We start from the raw sequence: 27090 nt of genomic DNA, 5'->3' as shown, positions 1-27090 counted from the left end.
AATTCCACCTCTGGGTATTTATCTGAAGAAAAAACACTATCTCAAAAAGATATCTACATCGACATGTTTGGTCCAGCATTATTTACAATAGCCAACATATAGAAGCATCTTGTGTCCATCAAGGGATAAATGGGTAAGGAAGATGATGTGGTATAAACGTAAGTCCTCACTTAACACTGTCATTAGGTTCTTGGAAACTGTGACTTTAAGCGAAAGGATCTATGATGAAACCAATTTTATCATAGCCTAACTGGTAATGAACAAGAGTTAAGTTCCTATGGCATTTTTCTTTTAACAAAAACATCACCACACTTCTAAATAAAGACCCCAAACACTTCTAATATTAAACACTGAAATAAGTGTGAGATACACATACATTTAACAAAGAGTAATAAAAGCAAGATCATTATTCTCCAACCCACTTATTCCAGTTCAGGATCACAAGTGGCTGGAGCCAATTCCAGCAGCTCAGGGTACAAGGTGGGAATCAACTCTGGACAGGAACCCTTCCTTCACAGAAGTACTCACACCCACATTCACTCAGACTAGGACAATGCAGACATGCCAATTTACCTAACGTCCACATTTCTGGGGTGTGGGAAGAAACCAGAGCACCTGGAGAAAACCCACACAAACATGGGGAGAACGTGCAAACTCCCCACAGATAGTGGCCCTCATGGGAAATCAACTTTTTTCTCATCAACATTTTAAGGAAACGTCATTCAATGTCCTGCTGTACATACAATGGAATACTCACTATTCAGACCTAAAATAAGAAAAAAGCCTTGTCATTCACAACAACAAGGATAAACCTTGAGGGCATTATTTTGAGTGAAATAAGACAAATACTATATGATCTCATTTATAAGTGGAAAACAAAAACAAAAACAAAAACAGATCAGATACAGAGCGTAGATTGGTGTTTGGGAGAGAGGCAGTGTCAAAAAGTACAAACTTCCAATTATAAAATAACTCCTGGGGATATAATAAATAGCATGGTGACTGTAATTAATAATATTGTATTGCATATTTGAAAATTGCTGAGAGATTTTAAAAGCCCTCATCACAAGGAAAAAAAGGAAAATAAGATGTAACTATAGGGAGTATTATTTCGCAATGTATATCAATAGTGAATTATTAAAATAAAATTTTGTGTCTATTACACCTCAATAAAAATTTTAAAAAGCCATGCTACTTAAATGTTTGTTAATATTACTTGCTTTAATGATCTTAGATTCTTAAAAATTACTTCTAAAATGTTCAAATCTTTTAGATGTGTTATCAGCCATATAAATCCAGTACTCTTTTATTTTGCAGTTTAGAAAATGAGAAAGCTCCACATTCCTAAGTAACTCAAAGTCCTCGTCCTTTTTAATCAAACCATGCAGTTAAACTCATTCTGTCGGAGTTCGCACTAAGCTGAAAGGCGGACTTCAAACAAGTGAAACAACACAGGAATGAGACACACAAGGAATGAGCTCCTCGGATATTCCGCAATCCCCGCTACCTCCCAGCCCTGGGTGCTTCTGGACATTCACCTGGCTGAAAATTCGGCCCACCCCCTAGGACCGTTTAGTAGGCCGCCGGTGGACCACAACCTCCCGCCACAAGACGCCACCGTTCCCGCCGCCTCCCTTCCCTTCCTGGGTACCAGCCGCTGGGCCATCCGGCAGCGAAGTCGGTAACGGGATGACCCTGGGCCCCTGGAGGGAAGGGCCTCGCCTTCCATGCAGCCCTCGAAGACCCAACCTACCACTCACCCGTACCTGTGGGTAAGGCGCTTCCCTCCGGCGTAACAAACAGCAGCAGCACAGCCGGGAGCGCAGCAGGACGTACCTAGTTACCTCTTACGCCGCCGCGCTTGGCCAAACAGCAGAGCTTGGCCAACGACCCGGAAGTGTTCGCAGAAGTTGGAAGTGACGTCACACAGGGCGCCGAGAGACCCCGCCCACTACCTGCGCCCGCACGCCACTCAAATTGTCCGAGGGGAGGGCGGGGTTTGGGAGATATGGGCGTGGAGCCGCAGTTTTCAAGCCCTAGAACAAGTTAACTTTTCGAGTAATAAGGGAATTATAATTTTTAGAGACTACTCTCCACTATAAGATGCACAACTACGAAATGCAAGACAGTCACGTATTATGCCTGAGGTGTAATACTGTTGAAGATCTTGCACTGCTAAATTGAAGACATATTCTGAAAAGATTACAGCAGGTATTTACCATTCAAAACAGTGCTGCAATTCATTAGTCCAGCAAGCTTTTAGTTAGTGATTCATGAAGAATTTTAATTTAAGAAAATGTATATTTAACACCTGCACCTAATGCAAGGCAAATATTTCTCTATATAAAAAAATCGCTTAATGGCACAGCTGTTTGCCATTAAGTAGCTAAATAGTGATTAAGAAGTAAATGCAAAAACAAGTGCTGGTGGAACCTCCAAGCAGGTTAACAAGTTATTTATGCCATGTTTTCATCGCCCTATTGAACTAATTTCATCGTTGGATTCTCCACGAAAATAATTCTAAATTATGTAACACAAAGTTTGGTTATAGTTAAAATAATATTTGAAACTAAACTAGGCAAACTCTTCACCCCCATGAACAATAGGAAGCAGCATCCAGATTATAGAAAGAGAAACAAGAGTAAAGGTCTAAAACTGAAAGGTTTACAAGATAACTCAGTGTAAAAATTTAGCAGCATTACGGATAGAAAAATGTGATAAAATGAGTCAAATACAAACTTTCCAATTAATTTATTTAAATTCATTAATGTTGCAAAAATATGATATGCAACAGATCAGGACACAAGTTATTGTATTCCTAACAAGTCAGAAGGAAAACAAAATATTACATCTCCTTAGTAAATCAAGACAGACAACCCTAGTATTTATTACAGGGACCACATCAACATCTTGCACAGTCATCAGAACTGAATTTCTCACACTGTAAAATGACAGCACTAGGCTAGGCAACATCATCTGAATACTAGTAAAATGATCACAGTACATTAATTTTTTCTAAATGGCAACATGTGAACCAATGGTAAGGAAAATATTTGAATTTTTGAAATATATATCAAAGTGCGTTAGTATCTAACAAACTCTGAATTGTGTTCTATTTGAATGATGCCCCAAGGGCTGTGGAAGTCGGTGACCCTGAACACCACCGATGTTTACTAGCTCAGTTTATGTAAATAATTGTTTAAGGTGCAGAACTTTAGAAATTCCATATACAAAAAGTGCAAGTGGAGTAGCTAATAATTTCCAAGTTCCTCCTTAGTCACACTGAATATAAAAACAAAAATTTCAAAATGCAAATATTTTAAACCTTTTGTAGAATGTCTTAGAATCAAACAGCTATCTGAAGAAAACAGCTTAATATAATTCTCTATTAATTTGAAAGCATTAAACCCTTGCTTTTCACTTGGTATCTAATTTGTTATTAAGTGCTTTATGTGAACTTTTCATGGAAATTTTTAGTTCTCAAAACATAAGAAATTAAGTAGTTCTATCATATACAGTTCCAACGAAGTAACAGTTCCATTCAGTGTCACATTTTAGTGTCACTCTTTACTGTTCAACACATTACTTTATATTCAATTACTATTTAGAACTTTAAAAGAAAGTTACACTACAAGGACTCACCATCAATTTGACTCTAATACATTCCAAATCTTGGGACGGGAAGAGGAGTGAAAAGCTCCCTAGGTAATTCCTCTGTACTTTAGAACATTAATAATCTCCCACTTCCCTAACCAGCTGACCTTCCTATGTAAGTCTAAATTCTTGACTCTCTCCTAGCAACTCAAAATTACACAATTCCTGTTCCCTATGACAAGAAAAATTCTAACAGAATAGTTGGTTTAACTTATAAGCACATTAATTCCTCTACCTATCCCATCCCTTTGATATTTGTGATCCATTTCTCAAAAAACTATATGATGGGAAAAATATAGGCATGAAAACAATGAGAATGGGGTAGCAAGCTCAATTTTCAGCCTATCCGCTACTCCCTTCTGATTGAGCACTGTTAGCAATTTTCCATATATAACATGGGAAAAGGAAGGATAAGCTACTGTAATCTTATATACAACCTAACCAATTTCATCAGGAAACTAGCCTGTCTTGCCTGATATGTCCTAATACTAATTTATCAACTGAAGAAATCTAAAAAGCCAATTCCTACATTAAATCACTTTCAAATTCCCTGAGCACATACATAAGAACAGCAAAATAGTATTGCTGTATATACTCATTTACAAAGTCTCTACCAAAAATCAGATCCCTTACCTTGTTAAACTCTGGAATAGCAGTTGAAGAAATTCTACCTATACTTGTCAATCAGCAAATTTTGGTATTCAGTGCAGTTACTAAATAGTGATGTCCATTTAGGAAAACTACAAAATAACCTAGTTCTAAACTTTAATCCGAGTACTGTAAATGCTTACCCTCTCTGTTCCAACTTGCTTCTATATGAAGTGATAAAGCAGAAGAAATTAGAAATTCTCATTCTAGGTATTATCACCCTTTCCCCGCTTCATTCTGTAGTCTCCTTATTCACATATTCTGTGTGTAGCCTGCAGGTTTTCCCGCTGGATACGAGAAATGGTACCAAAGTCTGTCATACACAGTACTCCCCTTAACAGGGACTCATTCAGTGGGATCTCAGGTAACAGTTAATTCTTTCCCTTTTGTAGTTTTTCCTCTTACTTCCTTTCCAATTGCTTGCTAGGTTCTACTTAGAAACATATTTATTACTCAATCATATTTACTAATCATGTTTATTAATAAAGACTATTAAGTTTAAACTGTGAGGTCAATATAGCATCTTTCCTTGGTACTTTTTAGGAATATGACCAAGCAGAATACAATCAAATTACTTTAAATTACTTTATATGAGAAACTTCTGACTAAAAAGAGGCACTCAGAGCCCAAGTATAATGAACAAAAAATGAAAGATGCATCAAATTAAATCAGTTAAGTTGGATCTATGACCCCAGCGGAAAGATAAAATACAGTTATAAGTACTTTCACCTCAATCAGTAGTGGAAAATTAAAACTGAATGGTATGGGGAAAATGTTACAACAATACAAATTACAAATAACAAACTTAAATAAATGCTTTCCCTCTAATCTACGTTATGATCTTAAGTCCCATAATTATGAAACATTTATTATGGGGCAAATCCCTATACCAGATTCCATTAAGGTGTAGGTTAGAGTAGTGCATCCTTTCGTTATATCCCAAGTGTTATTACTATTCCATATGAATTTTAATGTTTTAATAGAATGCAGACTACTTCTACTTTAAAAAAGTATTAAGGAAAACACGCCACTTTCGTAACAAGTTGTATCTGTAGTTGGGAACAATGCTTGCACAAGGAAAGGTCAATAAACCCAAAAAAGTGTTGAAACTGAAGAAACAAAGAAAACCACGATTAAAAAGCTCAGCCTATTTTGAGGGAGATGAAGACTTACAGATAAAAGACTACTTAAAGTGCTCTAAAATATAGACTCTAATCATAATTAAATCCAATGATCCTTTAATTCATAATCTTCATCTGGTCAAATTAGAAGGAATGTCTAAGTTATTGTTAGTTTGCTTGTTCAGAACAAAGTGTTTCTAACATTTAAGCAATAATGGTTTTGACTTTATTCACTATGAGATTAGTTCAGGATCTGCCTACAGCTGCTGGATCCAAGTCAAGTAAGGAGGCTGCGGAGGAAAGTCTCAACCTGGGAACCCTCCAACACCTCCCATAATTGGACTTACGTTAGCACGCCAAGTTTATGACTGAGGAGGACAAAAAATAAAGTAAAAATCTTTCACGATAGAAACTTTGTACTAAAATTGGCAATGCTTAAAGCAACATGTATGTTCAGTTTAGGATAGAATAAATCTTAAAAGCTTAGCTCTTATTCACTTCAATTGTGCTACTCTAGGACACGTTTTTAAATTACCTTATAGGAAGGGCTGGAGTATGGTCTGACCCTCAAATTAGGAAGGTACTAATTTTACCAAATGTATGAGTCACATGAGTACATGACACACTATTAGACCGAACTGCTGTTTTAGGATGGTTTTGTGGGTAAATTAAGTTCTCTTTGGGGGCATAAGTACAATTTATTTCAATGTAGAGTCAAGGTATTTACCAAATTAAGGAGTTTATATGCTTATATCAAATGTGTCATCCAAAACAGTGTAATAATGATACTCTAAGACTTATAAAATAATTTACAGTACTGTCAATACGATTCAACAGAAAATGTGAAAACACACCATAGCTGACTAGGTCAAACACCTATCAAGTTGAAATAACTGATATGGAAGTATTTTGGTAAAGTGCTCACAATGAGAGCAGTTAAAAAAAGCAGCTCCTGTTTTCCAGAGAACACTATTGACAGTGAATAACTCATCACATTCTCTGACTACACTGCACTCATACAAATTCAGGAGAGTGATACCCTGGACACAGCTTATTTCACATTAGTGAACAAACCTAAGATTTTTATAAAGTTCTCACTTTTGACCAGGAGACAAAATGTCCCATATATACATATATACACAAACCCTAATTCTTACTCTCTTATATTCTCTAGTTTTAAAAATGACTTTTCTGACTTATCTGTAAGTTTATAAAGGGAAAAGTGTGCAATACACTTGTATCTGTGCTTCCGAATTCAGTAACAATATACATTAAGTGATAAAAAAATGCTTAGGATGGTACTAATCTACTTAGATTATGTACATGACCTTTGGGTATTCATGACAACCAGTTTAACTGTCCCTCACCTTATGAGCCACTTTATTTTTTAAGTTACCCAGGAAATGTAGTTAACCATATACAAAATGCAAAAATCTAACATGCACTTTATAAAATCATGGTCTTATTTACTTGCATATTTTTCCACAAGATAGGTATACATTAAAAAATTGCTCAAAACATAAAAATATATATTATCTCTCTCCTTTACCATTTAGGCATATAAATATTTTACTGAAGAAGACGCATCATTCAATAAACATATGCAAAAACTGCTTTATATAAAGTGTGGTTCTTTGCTTTTAGCAATATAAAATATAAAATGATTACAATTGGCTAGTTAATAGCTAAATTCAAGAGATTTGCAAACCAATACAGCAGTGAACAGTCTCTTATACAAAAGTCCATTAAAAAGTCAAGTCAATTTTGTAACAGGTTACATAAAAATCAGGGCTAATAAATGCATTATAAATGCAAAAAAGAGCATTGCTTCATCAGCACATTCTTCAATCTTGTTTGGACTAGATGCCAAACTTACTGTTCACTTTTTGGTTCATCTTGTTTTCCATTAAGCTCTTGATCAACTCTGTTTAATGAAAAAATATAGATAATAAAACACCAGCAACTGAACAATTTTCTAAAAATAATGATTATTTTTAGCATAGAATATTATTCTGTTAAAAACAAAGCTTTGCAAAGAAGCAGACATAGTAAAAAGGTTACCACACACTTCCCCAACCAGAAAAAATAATTTTTAAAGTCAAGAGGACACTGGCAAGAAATGTGACTGTGGTTTCTTTAAAGATTTTAAAACACTTACATAGAAATGCATATAAACTTTATTAAAGTTAAAATTACAACAGAAAGAAATGTTGAATTGTAACACAGCTGAGGCAGGGATCTAAGTGATGAGAGTGGCAGGAATAATTCTCTCAAAAATGATTTTGTTAAGTGAAATATTAAAATGTCATGACAGTCATATGCCGCATAATGACATTTCAATCAATGACAAACTGCATATATGGTGATGGTCCCATATTATAAATTCCCATTGCCTAGTGATGTTGTAACATCACAGAGCAACACAATACGGTACAGTAATGTCCTGGTCCTTTGCATTCACTCACCATTCACTCACTGACTCACGCAGAGCAAATTCCAGTCCTGCAAGCTCCATTCATGATAAGTGCCCTATATGAGTGTACCATTTTAAAATCTTTTATAAACTGTATTTTTACTGTATCTTTTCTATGTTTAGATATTGCTTAAACATTTACCATTGTGTTATAATTGCCCACAGTATTCAGTAGTTACATGCTGTACAGGTTTGTAGCCTAGGATCAATAGGCTATACCATACAGCCTAGGCTATACCATCTAGGTTTGTGTAAGTGCACTCGTAAGATGTTTGTACAACCAAGAAATCACCTAATGACACCTAATCTCAGAACACATCCCTGTGGTTACGTGATGCATCACTGCACTTCATTCAACACTCGGTTTTTTATCTTATCACCAGTACTCATAAAGATTTCACCTTAAGTTCCTCTCCATGTCGTCTCTGTTAACTTTTGGTTTTAAAAATGTGCCCCACTATTTTCAAAACTTGAATGTTATCATTTTCAAGCTGATGAAAGTTTATAATTGTTTTTTTAAGGCTACAGAAACTTTGTACAAAAACTAAGAAGTGCCTGGAAGATAAATGTAATGGTTCTACTTAGGGTTAAACAAAAAGAAAAAAAAGAAAGAAAAAGAAAGATAAAATAGTAGTGCTAGGTTGCAAACAACATATTTCAATAAAAAGTACAGTCCTACTAAACTACTTATTAAATTACTTAATAGGTAATTAAATACTAAGAACTTAGTAAAAGGCCCAATGTAGCAGATTTCATAAATAAAGGCAATTCATTTTGAAATCCATGAAGCAGCTGGCTTCGAAATGTTCTACAATTACAGATTATATTTTTAATTTTAGCCACTTGTCTGGCAAATGCACACCAATGCCTAGAAAGGAATGAGAAATCAGCAAGATCTAAAGTCACTGTCCATATCTCTAAGTTAAAAGTGTTTGTTAAACCGTAAAGTGTCATTTAAAAATGTAAGCTATGATTCTATCACATGGTCAACTGAATTCCTGCTCATCAACAGAGCTAAAATATGTCCAAAGTTAAGAATGTTCCAGTTCTAGTTACTTAGAACTGGTTACTTAGAACGGTCAAAATGATAACTACATATAAATCTCTCACTTTAACTCTTAAGATTGTATTAAACTGTATTGCTAATTGTCAATATTTTAAAAGTCCATTAACAAGTTAGATCCAGATCCTACACTTTTTAAAATTACTATATAAAATGTAACTGTTTTATACCCTTGCCTTTCATCTTCTATGCCAAGGTATTAAAAGATAATAGTTTGTTATGCTCAAAGCAGAAGTACTCAAAATTAAATTTAAGATGGAAAGCAGAGTGTTTAACTATTAAATGGAACATTAAAACTTTTAGGTATTTTATCACATGTAGAATTTGACTGGTTAGCAGGCCACTTAAGCATACAAAGAAATCAATATTGGTTAGCCAAAGAATACATGCATTGCAAATATAATCATCAACCCCAGAGAAATAAATTGATTTCTTAAAAAAGCACTCAAATATTTCAAAAGACCAACTTACAGATTTAAAAAAATACAGTGAAAGAGATAAAGTCTTCAAAGTAATTGGTTTTTCAAATAGTATTCTTAGTAATTTCTCTGGTTTTACCATCAGTATTTATACCAAAAAGGAGGGAAGATGGGCTGTGACCGTTAATTCCTAATTGGCATTACATATAATGTTAAAACAAAGTGAATCCAAGCTATGGTTCAGCACCAGGAACTTTGAATTCACTCTGCATTTGAATTCTGGGGCATATTTATATTTACAAATGCTATTATCTTTGTCTACAAGCTAACCAACCAATAAGGAAGAGTTAGTCTGTGCAATGCAAATGGACTAGTCTAGATGCAACCCAGTCAAGGTGTGCATATACCTTTTCTGTTTCTTTTTTAACTTTTCTTCTTCATACCTTGGTAGGGAAGAGTTATTTCAGTGAATATACATGTTATGAAGATGAACAAAAACTTTAAAAAAAGGCACTGAAATGCATATAAGTTTGAAGGCAAAACCAAAATTATTTAATATACTAATGTAGAAAGTCAAACCTGACTTAAGAAATCTGGCTTTGACACATCAAACAGATTAAAACCTCAGATTAACTAATAGACCAAAGAAACTTTTTTCTATATTATAACACTGTGATACTCAAGTATTTATGTTAACAGCCTCTACCAAGTTCTTTTAAAAATTAGATGGATGTAAGTGAATTTGGTAAACAGAGTAAATTCTCACCACTGGAAAGTATTAAGGTTATGATGATATAAATTACATTTTATTTCTCTAGTAATATGATTATTCAACGTCATGATGAGCTTACTCAAATTAGGAGGGCAGCATGCTTAAGTCTGGAGAATATTCTGTATTATTAACCAAAATCAGGTCAGTACATCTCTTAGAGCGTAACAAGACTTTACAAATATAAATGAATCACAACCAGAAATAATTCTTCTTACTTCTTTAACTGATATCCTGAAGAAAATGGTGACTTAAGGGGAAGGTGTTGGAAAATGGCTTCTTCCCCTTTTTCTTTGTTACAAAAATAAGAGAAGTTACGAAATATTTATAACATACAAAGTGAGAAAAAATGAGTATTGAAAAATATTTACCTCTTGCACATCAACATATAAGATCCAATACAATTAAAGAAATAAAACAAAACATACTGTTTTATGCATTCTGGTATGCCAACATATTCCATGGGGACAAGTTCCGCTAGTTCTGCCAAATTAAAGACGTATCTAATTTTTTGGCTGAATTTTGAGCTATGAAAAAAAATAAAAATAATTACCTCAATATTTCTGACCAACAGAACTGACAAGAAATTCATATAGGGAGTTTGTATTTTTGCTTTTTTAAAAAGTCAATGCCCTCAGAAAATTACCTAATAAATGGTCTCGTAACAGCCAGAAGAGTTCTGATAAACCAAGATGGATGTACGATGATTAGAGATTTTAGGTTTTTCCGTAACCTGAAGTAAAAGAAAAAGTTAAAAAGCTCTACAAATTCTAATGCTAGAAGTTAAGACATTAAATAAGTATGTGGATGTTTATATACAAAATTAATTGAAATCCCTCATCCAAGAGTTCCCATTTACATGTGCAATGTGAGATTCCTTTAAAGACATGAAAATGCTTTTTACAGGTATGCTATTGGCACTTGAATTGTGATGGTCATTCTTACTGCTGTAAAATAAACTTTACTTCATTTGTCTAAATTTATGTGTAGCCTGTTGTTAAATGTCTCTTAGCATATATTCACTTGTCTTCAGCACTGTCAACCAATGGTAGGGACCAATACTGCATAGAGAAGTAAACTATTTTCATTTTTCAGGAGTGAGGGCAAACTGGTACTAATATCTTCAACACCATGAAAGGCGCTGTGCAAAGGTAGGAGTGGAGATCACCACAGGAACAGGCAACATGAATCAGATCTTGTATTCTTATGATGTCTAACACTTTTATTAAAAACTGAAGGCATTATTCTAGACAACTTAAAATGACCAAATAAAAACTATTTTTATCACACATAATTTCACACTTAAATAAAGTACTCATTAAGGATTTTCTTAAATCACAAGAACTAGCCATTATCATGGTGAGGTATGAAGAGAAACCTATTAATGAGTCTGAGCTGATTAAAGTAGTCTGAATTAGCTGTGGTCAAGTCAAGTCAATTGGAGGATCAAAGTTCCTTCATTAGCATGGATGACTAACTCGAAGGAGAATATACTTCAAGAACTCATTCCAAAGAAAGATTACAGTTAAACAAGTACCATAACATAAAATGTGTTAACACTATAAATTAGGCAAAACTCAGAATGTAATAAAATAGAAATGTACTAAGTTCTCCATCCTTTCCCCAATTGTAAATTATAGGAAAATGTTCAATGTGGTAAAAATAAGGAGAAATAAAGAGCTATTAAGTATCTGTTTTAAGGAATTCAAGTTATTCTTTAAAAAACATCAAAACTACCAATTTCTTTCATAACATTCTAAAATATTATCTCAAAAAATAGAAACTTGCAATGAAAATAATAAATGTGATCTAGGAAGTGGACACAAGGTGCCTTTATGTGGCAACAGAAAATAAAATTTAATCTAATAAGGCTATTATAAAAATTATTCAGTTTAGCTTTCAACTTGTATTTACAGTACCTTCGATCAATTTGCTGGTAGCATTTCCTGAGCCATCCCAGACTGGGCATTTTTCTTCGAGTTGTTGCACCATTTAAATAAACTATCATGTAGTTTTCTGCTACTAAAAGCTCCAAAGTGCCAATAACATACCTGTAAAAAGAAATTAAACTTAAGCCTTAAATATAGATTTGCAAGACAAAACTAGGTTATCCAAATTATACAGTTCCTTTCTCTCTTACCACAATAGCAAAAACAATTAAAATTTTGACACAGCATTAGTTGGTATAATGACTATTTTAAAAAGGGTTATGTTTTATTTATTTTTAAAATTAATTATATATATTGAGGAAACTGAGTTATCTCTTAGAAATATATATTGAAATGTTTATAGATGAAATGATATAATGTCTGGGATTTGCTTTAAAATTACAGTGGAGTATAAATTGTGGGAATGAAATATAAATTGGTAATTGTAGAAGTGGATGATTAGTACACAAAGATTCAATATACACGTCTCTACCTTTGGATATGTCTGAAATTTTCCACAATAAAATTTTAAAAAACTGCACTAACTTGACTCTGAAAATACAACAGAACTGAGTCAGCTTAGTTACATTTGGCTTCTTGGGGGTAAAGGTAATTTAGTCGTATGATTTTGGGATGAAAATCACTTAACATGTCCTCAAATGTAAAATAAAGAAGTTGGAACAGATAATCTAAAATGCCCATTCTTGTTTTAAAATAACATTTTTTTCTGTCAAGCTGGAAAACAAATAGTTTCATAATACCAAAGAATAAGTTCTTAGTAAGAATCAGAACTGTGATATTTATAATTTTTACCCAGCTAAAGTTCACTTACTTAAATTGGAGATCCAATTAACTCAGAATTCTATCTAAACATTTTTGTGAACATACACTTACTTAAAGAGATTGTCCATCAGGTATCTATAGTTAGGTTGACCACTTTCAGGCATAAAACAGACAGCAAACACAACAATGGCATTCAATCCATCTCCATAATATCCTGAAAAAGAAACCAAAGATAAAGTCACCAGCATGATTTTACTCTGAAGATTTTACAGAGGACATCTGTATGGCTGATAGAGTATAATGGTTTACTTTCCACAAATTTCTGGATCAAAGTTATTTATATTTTTTAAATCTTTAAATACACTCTTCTCAAGAGAACAAAGAAATTTGAAGAGGAAAAGGTGGGCATAAAAACTAGAAACCCATTTAAACCAGCATAATCAGAAATGCAGACTTATTTTAGCAAGTAGACAAATACAGTAATATAATCCAAGCAGACACAACATACTATCTGCAATAAAACATTTTTATGCCACTTAAATTTTAAAGTGGGTGCTTTTTAAAAAGTAGTTTTACATTCGACGATACCTATTTTGTAGATTTTAGGGTATTAATACTAAAGAAAAAAAATCACACCTCTGACATAATTCTAAGTAAAGAAAACCAGTGCTAAAATGTGTATGTTTCAATTACAATCTCTAGATATTAGAGATTGTGTCCAATAACAAATATTTTAGCTTTAAATTTCATTTCTATTATTTACAAACATGCACTGAAAAGGTTTGGATATTTCAAGTATATTAGAATCTTCATTACCCTTCTTATTAATCCTTTAGTCACAAAACGTATCGTGATAATTCAATAGGATAAAATGCTCTAATTATTTTTCCGTAAGAAAAGTAAAGTATCATTTCTGAAAAATATTATGTTGAAATCATGAGGTACGTCTCACAACTTGCTTCCTATGAACCTGCTGAATTAATCTGTCTGTGGACTTCCTGATCCAAATTATCTTTTTTTTCATCTGAATAAGATTAAATTAGGCAGAATAATGTAACTACAAATATTCAAGTGATCTGCTTTCAGATGAATGAAGACTACAGAAATAAGCAGGAGACTGTATTTGGCAGAGAATAAATTAAGTAGAAATGACTCTATGTGAAAAAACCAATCTGCTTGACCTATGTGGCCCCTGTCTTGCATTAGGAAGATTTCAGGTAAAATGACATGCTCACAGAGTGAGTTGTATTTTGATTACTACAATAATTCTAGTGCTATTTACACAATGCCTACGTGTACTTCTATATAAAGCACCCTCAGACTGAGAGAAGTTATAATTGTACTTCATAGCTTTACCTACTTGACTTGTAAATTTCTTAAGGGACAAAGCCTTATATTTTTATATATTCCACAAATATACAAAGTATGTACTGCATAAAAATGTGGAATGAACTAATTTTCTACTTTGTGGTAAAGATGAATGATACGTTCTGGGTTTTAATGCACATTAAGAATCATAGTTTAAAAAGCCAGCTTTTACTTATATCCACTAAAGACTGTACGAGAATGTTCATGGCAGTTTTAATTCTAATAGTTCAAACCAGAAACAACTAAAATGTCCATCAAGAGAATGGATAAGCAAACTGTGGTTTACCCATGCAATGAAATACCACTCAGCAATAAAAAGGAATGAACTACAGATGCATGCAACAATATGGATGAATCTCTCAAAAAATTCAGACTGAGCAAAAGCAGACCAACAAGTGTACACTATATGATTCCAGGTATATAAAGTTTTAGAACAAGCAAAACTAATCATAAGGGTAGACATGAGAATAGTGATTATTGGAGAGGAGGTACTTGTTGGGGAGGAGTATTAGAGAATTTTCTGGGGCAATGAAAATGTTTTCTATGTCTATGGGTGTAGGTATATATGGTTATATAGGTATTTGTCAGACCTAAAAAAGCCAAAATCTCATACACAGAGACTAGAACAGTGGTGACTAAGAGCTGGGGGAAAAGAGGAGATGTTGGTCAAAGAATACAAACTTCTAGTTAAAAGATGAACAAATTCTGGGGATCTAATGTACAGTTTAGTGATTATAGTTAATAATACTGTATTAAATACTTGAAATTTCCTAAGAGAGTAGATTTTAAATGTTCTCACCACAAAAAAGAAATGGTAATTATGTGACCTGATGCAGGTGTTAGCTAAGGGTATGGTGGTAATCGCTTTGCAATACATGTGTATCAGGTTGTACACCTTAAATTTATAATACAATGTTATATGTCAAATATATCTCAATGAAGCTGGAAAAAAATTGCAAATGTTACAAAAAAAAAGAGTTAGAGCATTTCACTGTATATAAATTATAAATGGATAAAAAAGGGAGAAAGTAAAGTCCTAGTTTTGGGAGGGATCTAGGAATGGGGTCGGAGAGAGACATTTTCTAATGCACATTTACAGCTTTTGAACTTACTGTATGCATGTATTAACGATTTTTAAATGTTGGTTTTATCCTTTTACTTCAAACCTGTTATGTTTCGAAAATGACATGATGTTTATTATGCTTTAAATTATGTAATGTCAAGGGAGAGTTTGAGCATTTAGGTTTCCGATGTTGCTTTAAAAAATCTGAATACTCTTTGGCAACTCTTACCTCCATGGCTGATAACTTTTTTATAGGGTTCAATGGCCTTCATATCAACCCTGTGGTCTTGCTCTCCAATTCTGAACATACGCCAGCGCCGCCCATCTTCTTTTTCCTCTGCTGCTGTGTATTCAGTAATTGAGCCTTTCCTAATAACTTCAGTAGTTTTGGGTTTTGGAAGATCATCTGTCAAAATAAAAGGTTTTTGAATCCCAAATTGTTATTTATACCATAAAAATCAAATTACATGTTAACCACTTTACTATCTAATTAGAATGTTCAGAGAAGTTTTCATTATACCTTCTGTGGAATTTTAAGTATTTCTTCCACAATAAAGGAAAAGGCTTGCTCTTGATGAGGCTATTTTATGCTTTTGGAAATCATGGTTCTTTAACTTTTTTTGAATTGCCTAATTCAGAAAACACCTAATTACAGTGCAATGTATATCCACGAATTCAGAAAAGATAATTCATATAGGCATCAAAATCTTAGTGCACTGGCTCTGCAATGCCTTTTCAGATTCTGTTTATAACAACACTGTCCTTGACAGCTATCAACGCTATAATTATTTAAAGTAATTTTTTGGGAGCCACCTTTTTGTCATTGTTGAGCAAATAAATTATTCTCCAAACATTATAAAACCAGATAGAACGTGGTTAACTAATCAATCATTATTTCCCATTTGATCAGTTTTATAAAGCGGAAATTTATTGATAATATTCTGAAGTGTACATGCAAAAGTATATTTTAAATTGATATTAGCCAAAGCATAAGCATCAATGATTAGGTGTAATTTATATTTCCAGAATGCATTTTAGCTGATTTTTAACGATGTAACGATTTTCAAAATTTTAGTATCGTAGTCCTTACCAAAAGATGGGGGAGGGGAACCTACTGCATGTTAGTTGTTTGTTTCCAAGATAAAGCTGTTAACGGAAAATATCCTTCCAGGAAATGACTACAGCAGCATTAAAGAAAGAAGAGACAAAACACATAGGCAGAAAACTATTTCAGTATCTTTATAAAATACTGCTTATCACTGGACTGCTCATTGAACCAGAAAAACGGAAGAAAAAAGGAATAAAAGATACAGCATTATCAAGGATCTTACTCTTTACTGCAGATAAGATACCTAGTGCTTAAATACTGCTTTGAAGTAAAAATCATTTTAAAGATGGACTACATATATTAACAACTACACAAAGATACTGTAGACAATTATCTAATTAAAGAAAGCACGCAAAGCAAAACACATGCCAATTCCTTTGAATTCCAAATAATGAATGATAAGGAATATAAGGTTTGGGAGCTAAGAGTATACATTAATTCATGTTGGTTGTTTACAAAGTGCAACACTATTAGGCAAATCCATTTAAAAAACTACCCTGAGAAAAATCCCTTTGGAATTCCCTCTCTGAAAACCCTTAACTACTTTCAGCACATTCCCTAAATTATATGTCTCTTCAAAGATTTTTTTCTTAGCTGATCAACTATTAGAATATGCCATAATTATCAAGCGATATTTTGGGAGCAACCATGAAAAAACTTTGCAGCATTGGGCAATTAAGAAAAAAAATAAAACCTGTGCAATCTACCATAAACAGTTCAAAAGCTATGAGAGTATTCAGTGTTAGCAAAATTTCGTATCTTAGTAAAAAAAAATATGAACTTTAAAGAATAACATATTTCAACAAAACCCCTTAATCACTGATTTTAGTTGGTTTCATGATCAAGTTTTAAGTTTTTCCAATTATCCTAATATGAGAATGCCATTATAAAAACATGTATGTATATAAAGACAAACATTAATAAAAGTCAGATAAAAACAATGAAATATTTACCTTCCCATTCAAATTCATTACTGTTCTCTGACGGTGTGTCTAAACCATCTAAGTCAATCTCCCCACTTTCATCCAAATCATCTGACAATACAGAGCCATCACTAGGGTCCAGGGTCAGGCTAATGTCTGGAGCCATTAGTTTCTTTCTTACTTTATTTCCATTAACTTCCGGTGAGCCTGGAATGAATCAACAAAGTGAAGGATATATTAGAAGGAATGCTTAAATATCTACTTCATCCTTAGGAAAAATAACATTAACTAAACACAAGCCCAAAGCACTAATTTACAACTTCAGACTTTGATCACTATTGCTTCTATATCAAGGCAAGATGCTGTATCCCAGCAAGGATATGCCTTTTTAAATAACAGAGGCAGACCTTACAGTCACCTCTTAACTACTGAAAATGATCTCCTCACCTCTTTAGTGTGGAAATTTCCAAAAACCAAGGATCTGTTTTTGGAAAGTTAAATTTCCAAAAAACTTTCAAAGCATTCCAAAAATGCTTTCTTCAACATTCAACTTATTCTTTGGCTCCTTATGATGAAACAAACACTGAGTATATTTTTTTCCTGACAAAGAAATGTGCTAAAAAATAGCACAGTTAAAGCCTATCATTTTACTGAAACTAAAAGTGTCAAGTTCTTACCAGGCTGGCTCTCTGGTCCAGTTACAGCTAATATATCTGCTTCAATACTATCATCTTCTGGTAAAGGTCTAGAAGACAGAGACATACCAAGACATACCCTTTTTAACCAGAAAATTAAAAAAAAAATTTTGAAGTTCAAAGCTCTATTAAAAATAGCTTATAGAAACAATTACAAGGAAAACCGAATAAAGCAGTTTCTTAAGTACTTTACAAACCACCTTTAAAGAAAATATTTTCAGGCTGTCAGAGCTAACTACATATTTACATAAGAAACACATAAAAGTAGATATAAATTCTTTGTATTCTTTATGTAACTGCTTTTAAATACAACTATAAAACAAATGTAAAAATTATAAACCTAAAAAACAAGTATTTGAATGCATGAATTTAATGTGATATATGATACAATGTATGATGAAGCTAAATTGTTACTCACAATAGAAATATGGTAATGATGGCTATAATTCTTCTGAGTTCAACATTTCTATAAAACTATTATCATGTACTATGCAATGAATGACTCAATACTCTCACTAGCTGTCTACATTCCAATTGCTAAGAGACCTTACTGTGCACTGGATGGTTTTCTGACCATGATGGCATAGAAATCTCATTTAAATATAAGGCCAGCAAACTATCATGCTGTACGCCTTAAGCTTAAGAGTGATATGTCAATTATTTCTCAATAAGATTAGGGAAAAAAAACCAAGATCTGCCTTTGCTCTTTTCTATTAACCCACCCTGGGCCAATACAATTGTAAATACAAATGCAAATGTGTTATGGTAGCTGGCCAGATGATCTACAAAATCCTTGCTTATTTATTTAATACACTTTTCTTAAAAATAAAAGCAGAAAATTAAGTCCAATATTCATTTAATAGGTGACACTGCAATAAAGAAATTTCGGAGTTTTATTTTAAGTCTGTTTTCATTTAAAAGCATCGCTTACATTGGAAAATCTTCATCTTGCCATTCTTCCTTAAGTTCTACACCTTCCATCCTCAGCTTAGACTCGATGTCAACTATAAACTCCTGATAATTCGGAGAGCCAATGTCCTGTGAAAAAAGAAAAATTTATAACCTATTTTCCACTTTACTTTTTACCTGCTGAAAAGGTGCAATAATCTTATACCTTAGTTCCCACCTCCATCTTATCAACGATTCAGCTAAAGCTCAATGGTGTGGTCATGAAATAAATTTATTAGATTGCTAACTATCACTTTAAAAAAAAATGAGAAAACAGAGTATATATATTCGCATTTGTTTTTAGTTGTATCTATGCATGTGTGTCCCAGGCTGTGATTTAAAATTTATTAGATATTGTGAATTATGTAAAAACAAGGGGAGAGGGCAAGGAATAAAATTAAATAAATATGTTTTCTAGTCTAAACTTATAATTAAAATTTCTGTCCTCTGGATAGAGGTTGATTCTAGAAATTGAACACTAGCAAACAGCACTTACATTCTTATGATTCAGCAGAACCAAGTGGTATGCTGTCAGCCTAATTTAGTGAATATTTTTGTTCATGTAACTACACGTTGTAACTTAAGCCATATATTTTAGTTTTAGTTTTTCCAAGGAAGGATGTGAGTGTTAATATCCTCATTTTACCAAGTGAGGAACCCAGAGATTGGTTTAGTTGATGGAATAAGAAACAGAGGTTTAAATATATCATTGAAGAAGTCATGAAAATCAATTGGTTAACACAGCAACAAAAGTTGTGACAAGAGGCAAGAGGTATAAATGAGTATTTCGTTCACTTATATCAGAGGAAATCAATAGATGTCTAAAGTTATTTATTAAAAAAGCAGTAAAACATATAGTATTTCTTAAGAGATAGAAGGTAACACTAGATATTACTAGAAGTATTAAAACAAGGTTAAAAGTGGTTGACCTCCAGTAGAAGAAAGAGATGAAGGGATGAAGATCAGGGATGAAGAGAATGACCGATTTTCATAGTAAATATTTTTAAACTATTTGACTTAAAAAACTGCGTATGAATAACTTTTTAAAATATTTATCAAATAAAACAAATGGTACGAGCCATTAACATTCACTTCAACTAGTCTTCTAAAACAAAGATGTGGTCATGTTTTATGGTAGCCTTATCTGCTATTATAATACTCAAAAGATGCACAAAGTTGTATAGAAAACAACTATAGCATTATATTCTAGAACAACAACAATAAAATTACACTAGAAATTTTCTAAAGTGCTAGATTTCACATGCTGAACTATATTCACACCTTTGCTGAGACTGGGAGGCTCTTTCCAGTTTGAATTCTTATATATATATGCTTAAGAAAAAGTTTCAAACACCTCAAACAAAGGTTTAAATTTTGGAGGATCCAATTGTTAGCACAGAAAAATGGCAAATGCTGTCTCTTCCTCAACCAAAATATTTGTTTTGAAAAATCGGTTAATTTATATATAGGAGTAAGGCATTTTTAATACTCTGGGAAAACAGCGAGCCAGAAAGTTTTGAGCAATTAATAAAAAACACACTTAAAATAAAATAATCTTGACATATTTCACAGTTCCTCTGCTTCTAATAGCCTACACTTTACAGTAGTTAATATACGCTTTCAATGATCACTCCATAGGTTATTCTGACAGCAACTCTTCCTTCCTTTAGGGAGGAAAATAAACGAAAAAGGAATACCTACATTAATAAATAACCTTTTCTATTTAGAATACAGAACTAATTAAAAAAAAAAAAAAAAAAAAAAAGTATGGCCAAAAGGCCCAAATACTTAATACTTACTCTAGAGTTACGCTCAAGTGAGACAAAAGCATTCTATTGCTAAAGGCTGAAAACTGACAGTCCCTTCCAAATTTTTAATTCAATGTTTTCTCAAGTCTTTGATACTCAATCTAAAGTGAATTAATATATTTCCCTAAATTCAATAATCAGAAAAGTTTCTATTATTTTGTCTCACCTTTTTTACTGGGTGTTGGGAAGATATCAGGATGTTCCAGGTATCATTCTCAAATGTCCCACATACTCGGAAATATATTTAATATTTCGAAAATAAAAGCAGTGACTGAAAATTGCTACTGTTATATTCTCAACACCCAGCACAGTGCCTGGCACATAATAGGTTTGAAATACTAGTTAAATATTTAATTGTAAAGTATGACACAAGAATCATAAGCTTTTGGTTTGCTCAACCTCTTAGGCTTATTTTTATTAAATTATGTAAATAGGCTTTCTGTTATGTTTTACTCCTCAAAAAGCGTAATGAAAATATTTGAGGCAACCCACATACATGCACTATCAATTTCTGTTGGTACAATTACTCTTTGCTTTTATATGTATCCTCTGAAATTCTAGAAGACAAACCATGTTTTTTAGCTGCTTTACCACTTGATCTAGAAAACAGCCCCCCCAAACACAGAAGGCCCAAGTACTTCAACTCTCTTAGCCTATGCATTCAATCTTTAACATCATACTGAATCATGTGGTATAAATACACCGCAGTGTATCAACATGGATATTTAGTTCGGGGATAATTAAATAAGCTAGTTAAACAGAACCTAGGAGGAGAAATAAAGAGATTCACCCTTGACCATTTCATCATGAACTTTAGGGGGAAAAGTCCACTAGATAGATGTAAACAGTTGATACAATTGAAAGAGTACTGTTCTTGGAAGCACTTTACCATCAGCAGCTGTAAGAACAGGAAACAAATGAGAAAGGAGCAATATAAGCACAACCATTTTGAAGGAAATCAGGATATTGCTGACTTAAAGTTAACTGTGACTGTTTCCCATTTTTTGTTCAGATTTTGTAAATTAGAATGGGGAAATAACACTTAAGATGCTATTCGTTAAAACATAATGCAACAGGAATAACCTGATTTCTCAACAGACTTGTGGTAGTTGTGGCACATTATTACTTATGCCAGTTCTCAGTGGAGGTCACAGATACAAATTCAAAACAGTTGCTCATCTTAGGTTAAAAATCAAGGAGACAATGGAGACAATTTCTTCCTGACATAGCTTCAGAAGGGAGGTGTGGTGGTAAATTCAACCAAGAAGTGTATTTACTCATGCCGCTTGGCAATATGAGCAAAAATAAATATTACGATCATATTTAGAAATGCCTGAATTATAATTTTACACGGTAACGGTAACTTTACTATTATGTAGTTTAACACTGCTGCTGGAATAGGTACTAGGAACCCCATCTATGCTGAGATCAATTATAGCTGGCAGAAGAAAATGTCCAGGCAAGCTTTTTACTTCTTTATTTAAATGAAAGGGATTCATTCTAAATATTTATGTTCACTTTTTCCTATGAGGTTGGCAACACTGGTAGCACTACAGGACAATAATTTAGGCCATCCTATATGTTTACTAAGGTCCACCAAAACACCCCTGGAAAAATCCTATGAGCTTTCTTGAGAGCAAGGTCATGTAGGTTTTTAAGAATGAAACAACACAATGTAATCTCATACCTGTTAAAGTGGCTACTATCAAAAAGACAAACAAACAAACAAAACAAAAAACAAGTGTTATCCAGGCTGTGGAGAAAAAGGAACCCCTGTGCACTACTGGTGGGAATGTAAATTGGTATAGCCACTATGGAAAACAGTTTGGAGGTTCCTTAAAAAATAAAAATTGAACTACTATTTGATCCAGCAATTCCACTTCTGGGTATTTATCCAATGGAAACGAAATCATTATATGCACTCCCATGTTTATTGCAACATTATTTACAATTGCTAAGAGATGGAAGTCACCTAAGTGTTTATGATGAAGGGATAAAGAAAATGTGGTGTGTGTGTATGTACACACACACACACACAGGAATATTATTTGGGTATAAAAAAGGAAAGATATCTTGCCATTTGCAACAACATGGATGGACCTTGAGGGCATTATGCTATGTAAGTCAGAGAAAGACAAATACTGTATGATCTCACTTATGTATGTAATCTGAAACACAACTACAAAAAACAAATGAAACTGAGCTCATAGATACAGAGAACAGATCAGTGGTTGCCAGAGGTGTGGGGTGGGGATGAGGTGGCAGACAGAGTAAAGGGGGTCAAAAGGTACAAATTTTCAGTTATAAAATAAGTCCTGGGGATGTAATGTACAGCATAAACATTATAGTTAATAATACTATATTACATATTTGAAAGTTGCTAAGATAGCAGGTCTTAAAAGTTCTCATCACAAGAAAAAAAATTTTCATAACTAAGTGTGGAGATATGATTTCATAATATATACAAATACTGAATCATGTACAGCTGAAACATAATGTTATATGTCAATTATATCTCAATTAAAAAATGAAATGAGGTACTCTATCAGAAATGTTAACACAAAATTCAAGAAAAACTACAACGGTGCTGACTTTTCTTAAAATTGTGACAATAAAGCAAAGGATAATTATGCCACCTATAAAAGGCACATTTATTAAATTACCAATAAGGAGGTGCCTGAGACCTTTAAAAGATTAAAGTCTAATAACTAATCTCTAACACTTTGTTGCAGGGTTACAAATATTATAATTTTGGAATATAATTGTCATACTATACTAGTATTCTGCTTTATAAGATGTAAACTTAACAAGACACCTTTCAATCCACTATCAGCCAAAGTTAGTTTATGGGATCTGGCCAAATATACTACTTCCTTTCTTAGATGCCTGTCTTCCTCACTGTTCCTTTTACCAGCAATACTACAGATGGAATGAACAGAACTGCTTTCCTAAAGAGTGCTTTTCATGTTTACCAACCACTTGTACATCCATCACCTCTTATGTACTAACCAACAATTTCCCGAGGTATAAAACACTGGTGTTATTGTCCTCATTTTATCTTATATACGAAGCAAATGATGCTACATCCTGGTTCCCAGACCTAGACTGTTTCTAATACAGCACAGTGTCTTCAGTTCACTGGTAACTTTTTAGAGTTTTAATGCCAGGTTTGGTTACACTTAGCTTCAAAGGTCCTGTAATGCCTAAAGATGATGTCGTTCAAGTTCCATGTTTGCAGAAGTGGACCTGTCATACTTCCTATTTAAGCCCAACAATATTAGGCTGCAAGAGAGGAGATTATGAAGACTAAGAATAGGGTTAAGAGAAAATGTAAAATGATAAGAACTATGGATAAGATGTGTAAGATCAAGATAACTGTCTGCAGGGTAATTAAATTGGGCAACTTAAGTTGCAATTTTGAGGAATTGTTCATTTACAAATTGCAGAATTATAAAATACCAGAGAAAGAACGTTGTTTTAAAAAATTAAGAAATTAAACATTAGGAGAAACAGAGATCCTAATCAAAAAAAAAAGATGAGGATGAAAAAAACAGCAACACTAAAACTCAATCACACACTTCAACTACAAGGGAGGCACTATGACTGCCTAGATGAACACGACAAAAACTGTGCTCTCAAAGAGCTCCCAGGACAGAGACAAGGGAAGTTCCGAAGCAACGTAATAGAACCAAATAGTTTTCATGTAACATGAGTTAGTTGATCTAGTAGGTCTCCAGTGGCATCAGATGAACCCAGGAAACCCAAATTATTTTTGCCAGGTATTCAGGCAAAAGGTTGTGTCTGAATCCATGCAGGAACCCGACTTTTCACGTAGGAAGGTCTATTAAAGCCCTGATTACAAACGCCGCTTCCGCGTTTATTCTCCGAGGGTACGAGGCACCTCAGTCCAAGCTTCTTTGTTCTACACCAGGACGGACGCTGGTCATAAACGGGGGATCGACGAGGCCCAGTCACCACACCCAGACCGGGGTGTGCAGGGGAGCGTACAAGGGAGCAGGTTCCATCCGGAGCACAATCATCACAAACGGAAAAGGGGTGTGTGTGGGGGTGAGGATGGCAAATGCAAACAGGAGCCGAGCCAAGGGCGGGGGCCTAAGCAGGGCGGGATCCGGGAAGCGCCTCCCGGGCAAATTCTATAGCGCCCCCTACGAATAATAACCCCTTGGGCTACCTTTCTCCGGTGGTCCAGGGGAAAGCGCCCCTCAGACGCCTGCCCCCAGGTCTGTTCCCAGCCCAGACCCGCCGTGTCCAACCTTCCCGGACCGCACTCACTCCGGAGGAAGCCTTGGCTCCCTCGTCTTCTTCGCCCCTCCAGGCCGGCGACGTGGGGCTGACGGCCAGGTCGCAGAAGATAGCGCCGAGCGGAGCCTGCTCCCCTCGGACAGCGGTGGAGACCCGGGCCCAGTATCCTGGTCACAGGTAGCGGCAACGGCGCAGCTGACCCGGATACAGAGAGCGGGCCCGGGAGGAAGTGACTACATCCCGACCTCCTCCAGGCGCGGCAGGCGGCGGAGGCGGGAGCGTAATGTCTTCTCGCAGCCCGGGAGTCCCTCTCCCCGCCCCCTCCGCCGTCGCAGATTCCAGTCTGCGCGTGCGCGCGCGCGGCTGCCCTACTTTCGGGCTGGGCTGGCGGGGTACCCTTGACGCCTTCTTGGCGGCGTCTCTGAGGCAGCGGGCGCTTCTTCGACGTAGTCTTTATGTTGACTTTATTGATTGCTACAATAATTGTATATTATAAAATGGACGAAGTGAGGGGACGGAAAATATCCGAGGCCTCATTTTGAAGAACTGGATCTCAGAAGAATCCGGAGTTTGGTAAAACACGAGGTGAACAGCTTTACCCTGCAACAGTGCTTCTCAAACTATATGTAGGCCAGAGCGGTCAATTTATTATTTTTAAAATTTTCAATTAGTTGTGGACCATGTTTTGGTAAGATAAAAATATTGGAAACATTTTATCGTTAGAGTCAGTAGCCATCAATTTACCTATCAAATTGCCATAAAGTTTTCTAAATGATTACGGTCAGTTTCTGTACTATTCTCGCTGTAGACCCGTAACAAACAGTTCTTTGAAGGGCCCAGGTATATGAATCATACTTTGAGTAGCAACCCTACTCTACAGCTTAAAGGGAATAAAATTAGCTTGGAGAATATCACAATCCCTCTCAAAAATCTCACCCACTGAATTTCTGCAAAGGCTCAGCAGTCAACTATTTGAGTAAGGCATTAGGGAATGATGAGGCTTGAGAGGAACTGAAAAGCTCAAAAATTAAAATCATTGACACAAAATGCCGCTTTGGGGTTTACCTTGCTTTGACATTTACTCACTATTGGTAGGCGGATAAACGCTCTGTGTCTCACCTATGAAATGGGAAAAAGAAATAATACCTACTTCATAGTTTTTGTGAGATAAAGTCCGGTATAAGAACAGTGCTTGGCATAATCATATGTAAGTGATAGGTATTATTATCTTCCCCCTATTCTAGAAATTTTGCTAAAGAGCTGGCAGAGAAAACAAACAAAACTGATCAACTGATAAACAGCTTTAATTAAACAACTTCTTGGGCCATGCTGCTATAAGCTATTCCATCTACAGTTACAGATTTTTAATAGTTCCATATTTTGCTTATTTCAGTCCTGCAATGACTAGTATTCTCCACAGGGTGGCAGAAAATCATTTGATATAGAGTTAGGTGATTTTTGCAATTTTTAGTTTCTTTTTCATTTCAAAAACTATTGTTTAATAAGCTTGATCAGTGTTTGCTTCAGTTTTGAGTAAGTCATTCTAGTATTTGTCTTTTTAGTCCATCTCATTAATTATCTATACTTGCTGTTGAGACATTAGATAAACTACAGATAAGGCAAAAAAGAGACTCAGATTTTTGTATACATATAACTACATAAATAGCACATATTTTTATAAAATTGTGATAATTTGTACCTAATAGTTTATAATCTTTTTTTTTTACTTAAAAATATTAACTCTTTCAGGTCAATAAGTATATTTCAACAACATTTTTAATATGGAAAATTTCCATACCAATAATTCCTTATTGAACATTTAGGTTGCTCCATTTTTTATAGTTAAAAATGACACTTCATAGAATGTTTAAAAAGTCAGAAACATAGGACTAACATTTTCAAACAATATGCTAGTTAACATTTTCAAATAATATGCTCAATATATTTTCCTTTAACTTTTAGGTGAACTACCTTAAACAATGGGTCCATTTGTTAATCTGAAAAAAAGCATAGAAAAGACACAATTTTCCCTGTGTTTCCGGGGAAAATACACAAT

General features: G+C 34.2%; 2 protein-coding genes across 9 annotated transcripts in view; both read right to left on the bottom strand.

Annotated features, from left to right (window-relative positions):
- The window catches only part of GTF2A2 (general transcription factor IIA subunit 2), a 15020-nt gene extending 13096 nt beyond the window's left edge, over nucleotides 1–1924 (bottom strand). The window contains exon 1 of one of the 3 annotated variants that reach the window (XM_039865440.1): nucleotides 1837–1924. The gene's annotated coding sequence lies outside the window, so the exon portion shown is untranslated. Of the gene's footprint in view, nucleotides 1–1766 lie in introns of all 3 variants that reach the window. The other 2 variants (XM_039865438.1, XM_039865439.1) reach the window with 2 other exon arrangements.
- An 810-nt stretch (nucleotides 1925–2734) lies between these two features.
- On the bottom strand, nucleotides 2735–25316 carry BNIP2 (BCL2 interacting protein 2). Of its 6 annotated transcripts, none has more exons than XM_039865432.1 (11): nucleotides 25065–25311; nucleotides 18947–19053; nucleotides 17998–18065; nucleotides 17351–17527; nucleotides 15519–15695; nucleotides 12970–13072; nucleotides 12067–12198; nucleotides 10794–10880; nucleotides 10576–10674; nucleotides 9786–9821; nucleotides 2735–7347 (listed from the first exon to the last, which is right to left on the bottom strand). In XM_039865432.1, exons 2-11 carry the CDS (start codon nucleotides 18994–18996, stop codon nucleotides 7296–7298), a joined length of 981 nt encoding a protein of 326 aa, XP_039721366.1. In that variant the 5' UTR covers nucleotides 18997–19053; nucleotides 25065–25311; the 3' UTR covers nucleotides 2735–7295. The 6 variants fall into 6 exon arrangements, with proteins under 6 accessions (XP_039721366.1, XP_039721367.1, XP_039721368.1 ...); XM_039865433.1 differs by having other exon boundaries at nucleotides 25061–25309; XM_039865434.1 differs by lacking the exon at nucleotides 9786–9821 and having other exon boundaries at nucleotides 25065–25316.
- Between the last annotated feature and the right edge of the window lie 1774 nt (nucleotides 25317–27090).

The sequence above is a fragment of the Pteropus medius genome, unplaced genomic scaffold, assembly GCF_902729225.1.
Source record: "Pteropus medius unplaced genomic scaffold, Ma_sr-lr_union100, whole genome shotgun sequence".
In the NCBI taxonomy this organism is placed as follows: domain Eukaryota; kingdom Metazoa; phylum Chordata; class Mammalia; order Chiroptera; family Pteropodidae; genus Pteropus; species Pteropus medius.
Note: the sequence above shows the minus strand (reverse complement) of the source record. Positions and strands in the feature narration are given on the sequence as shown.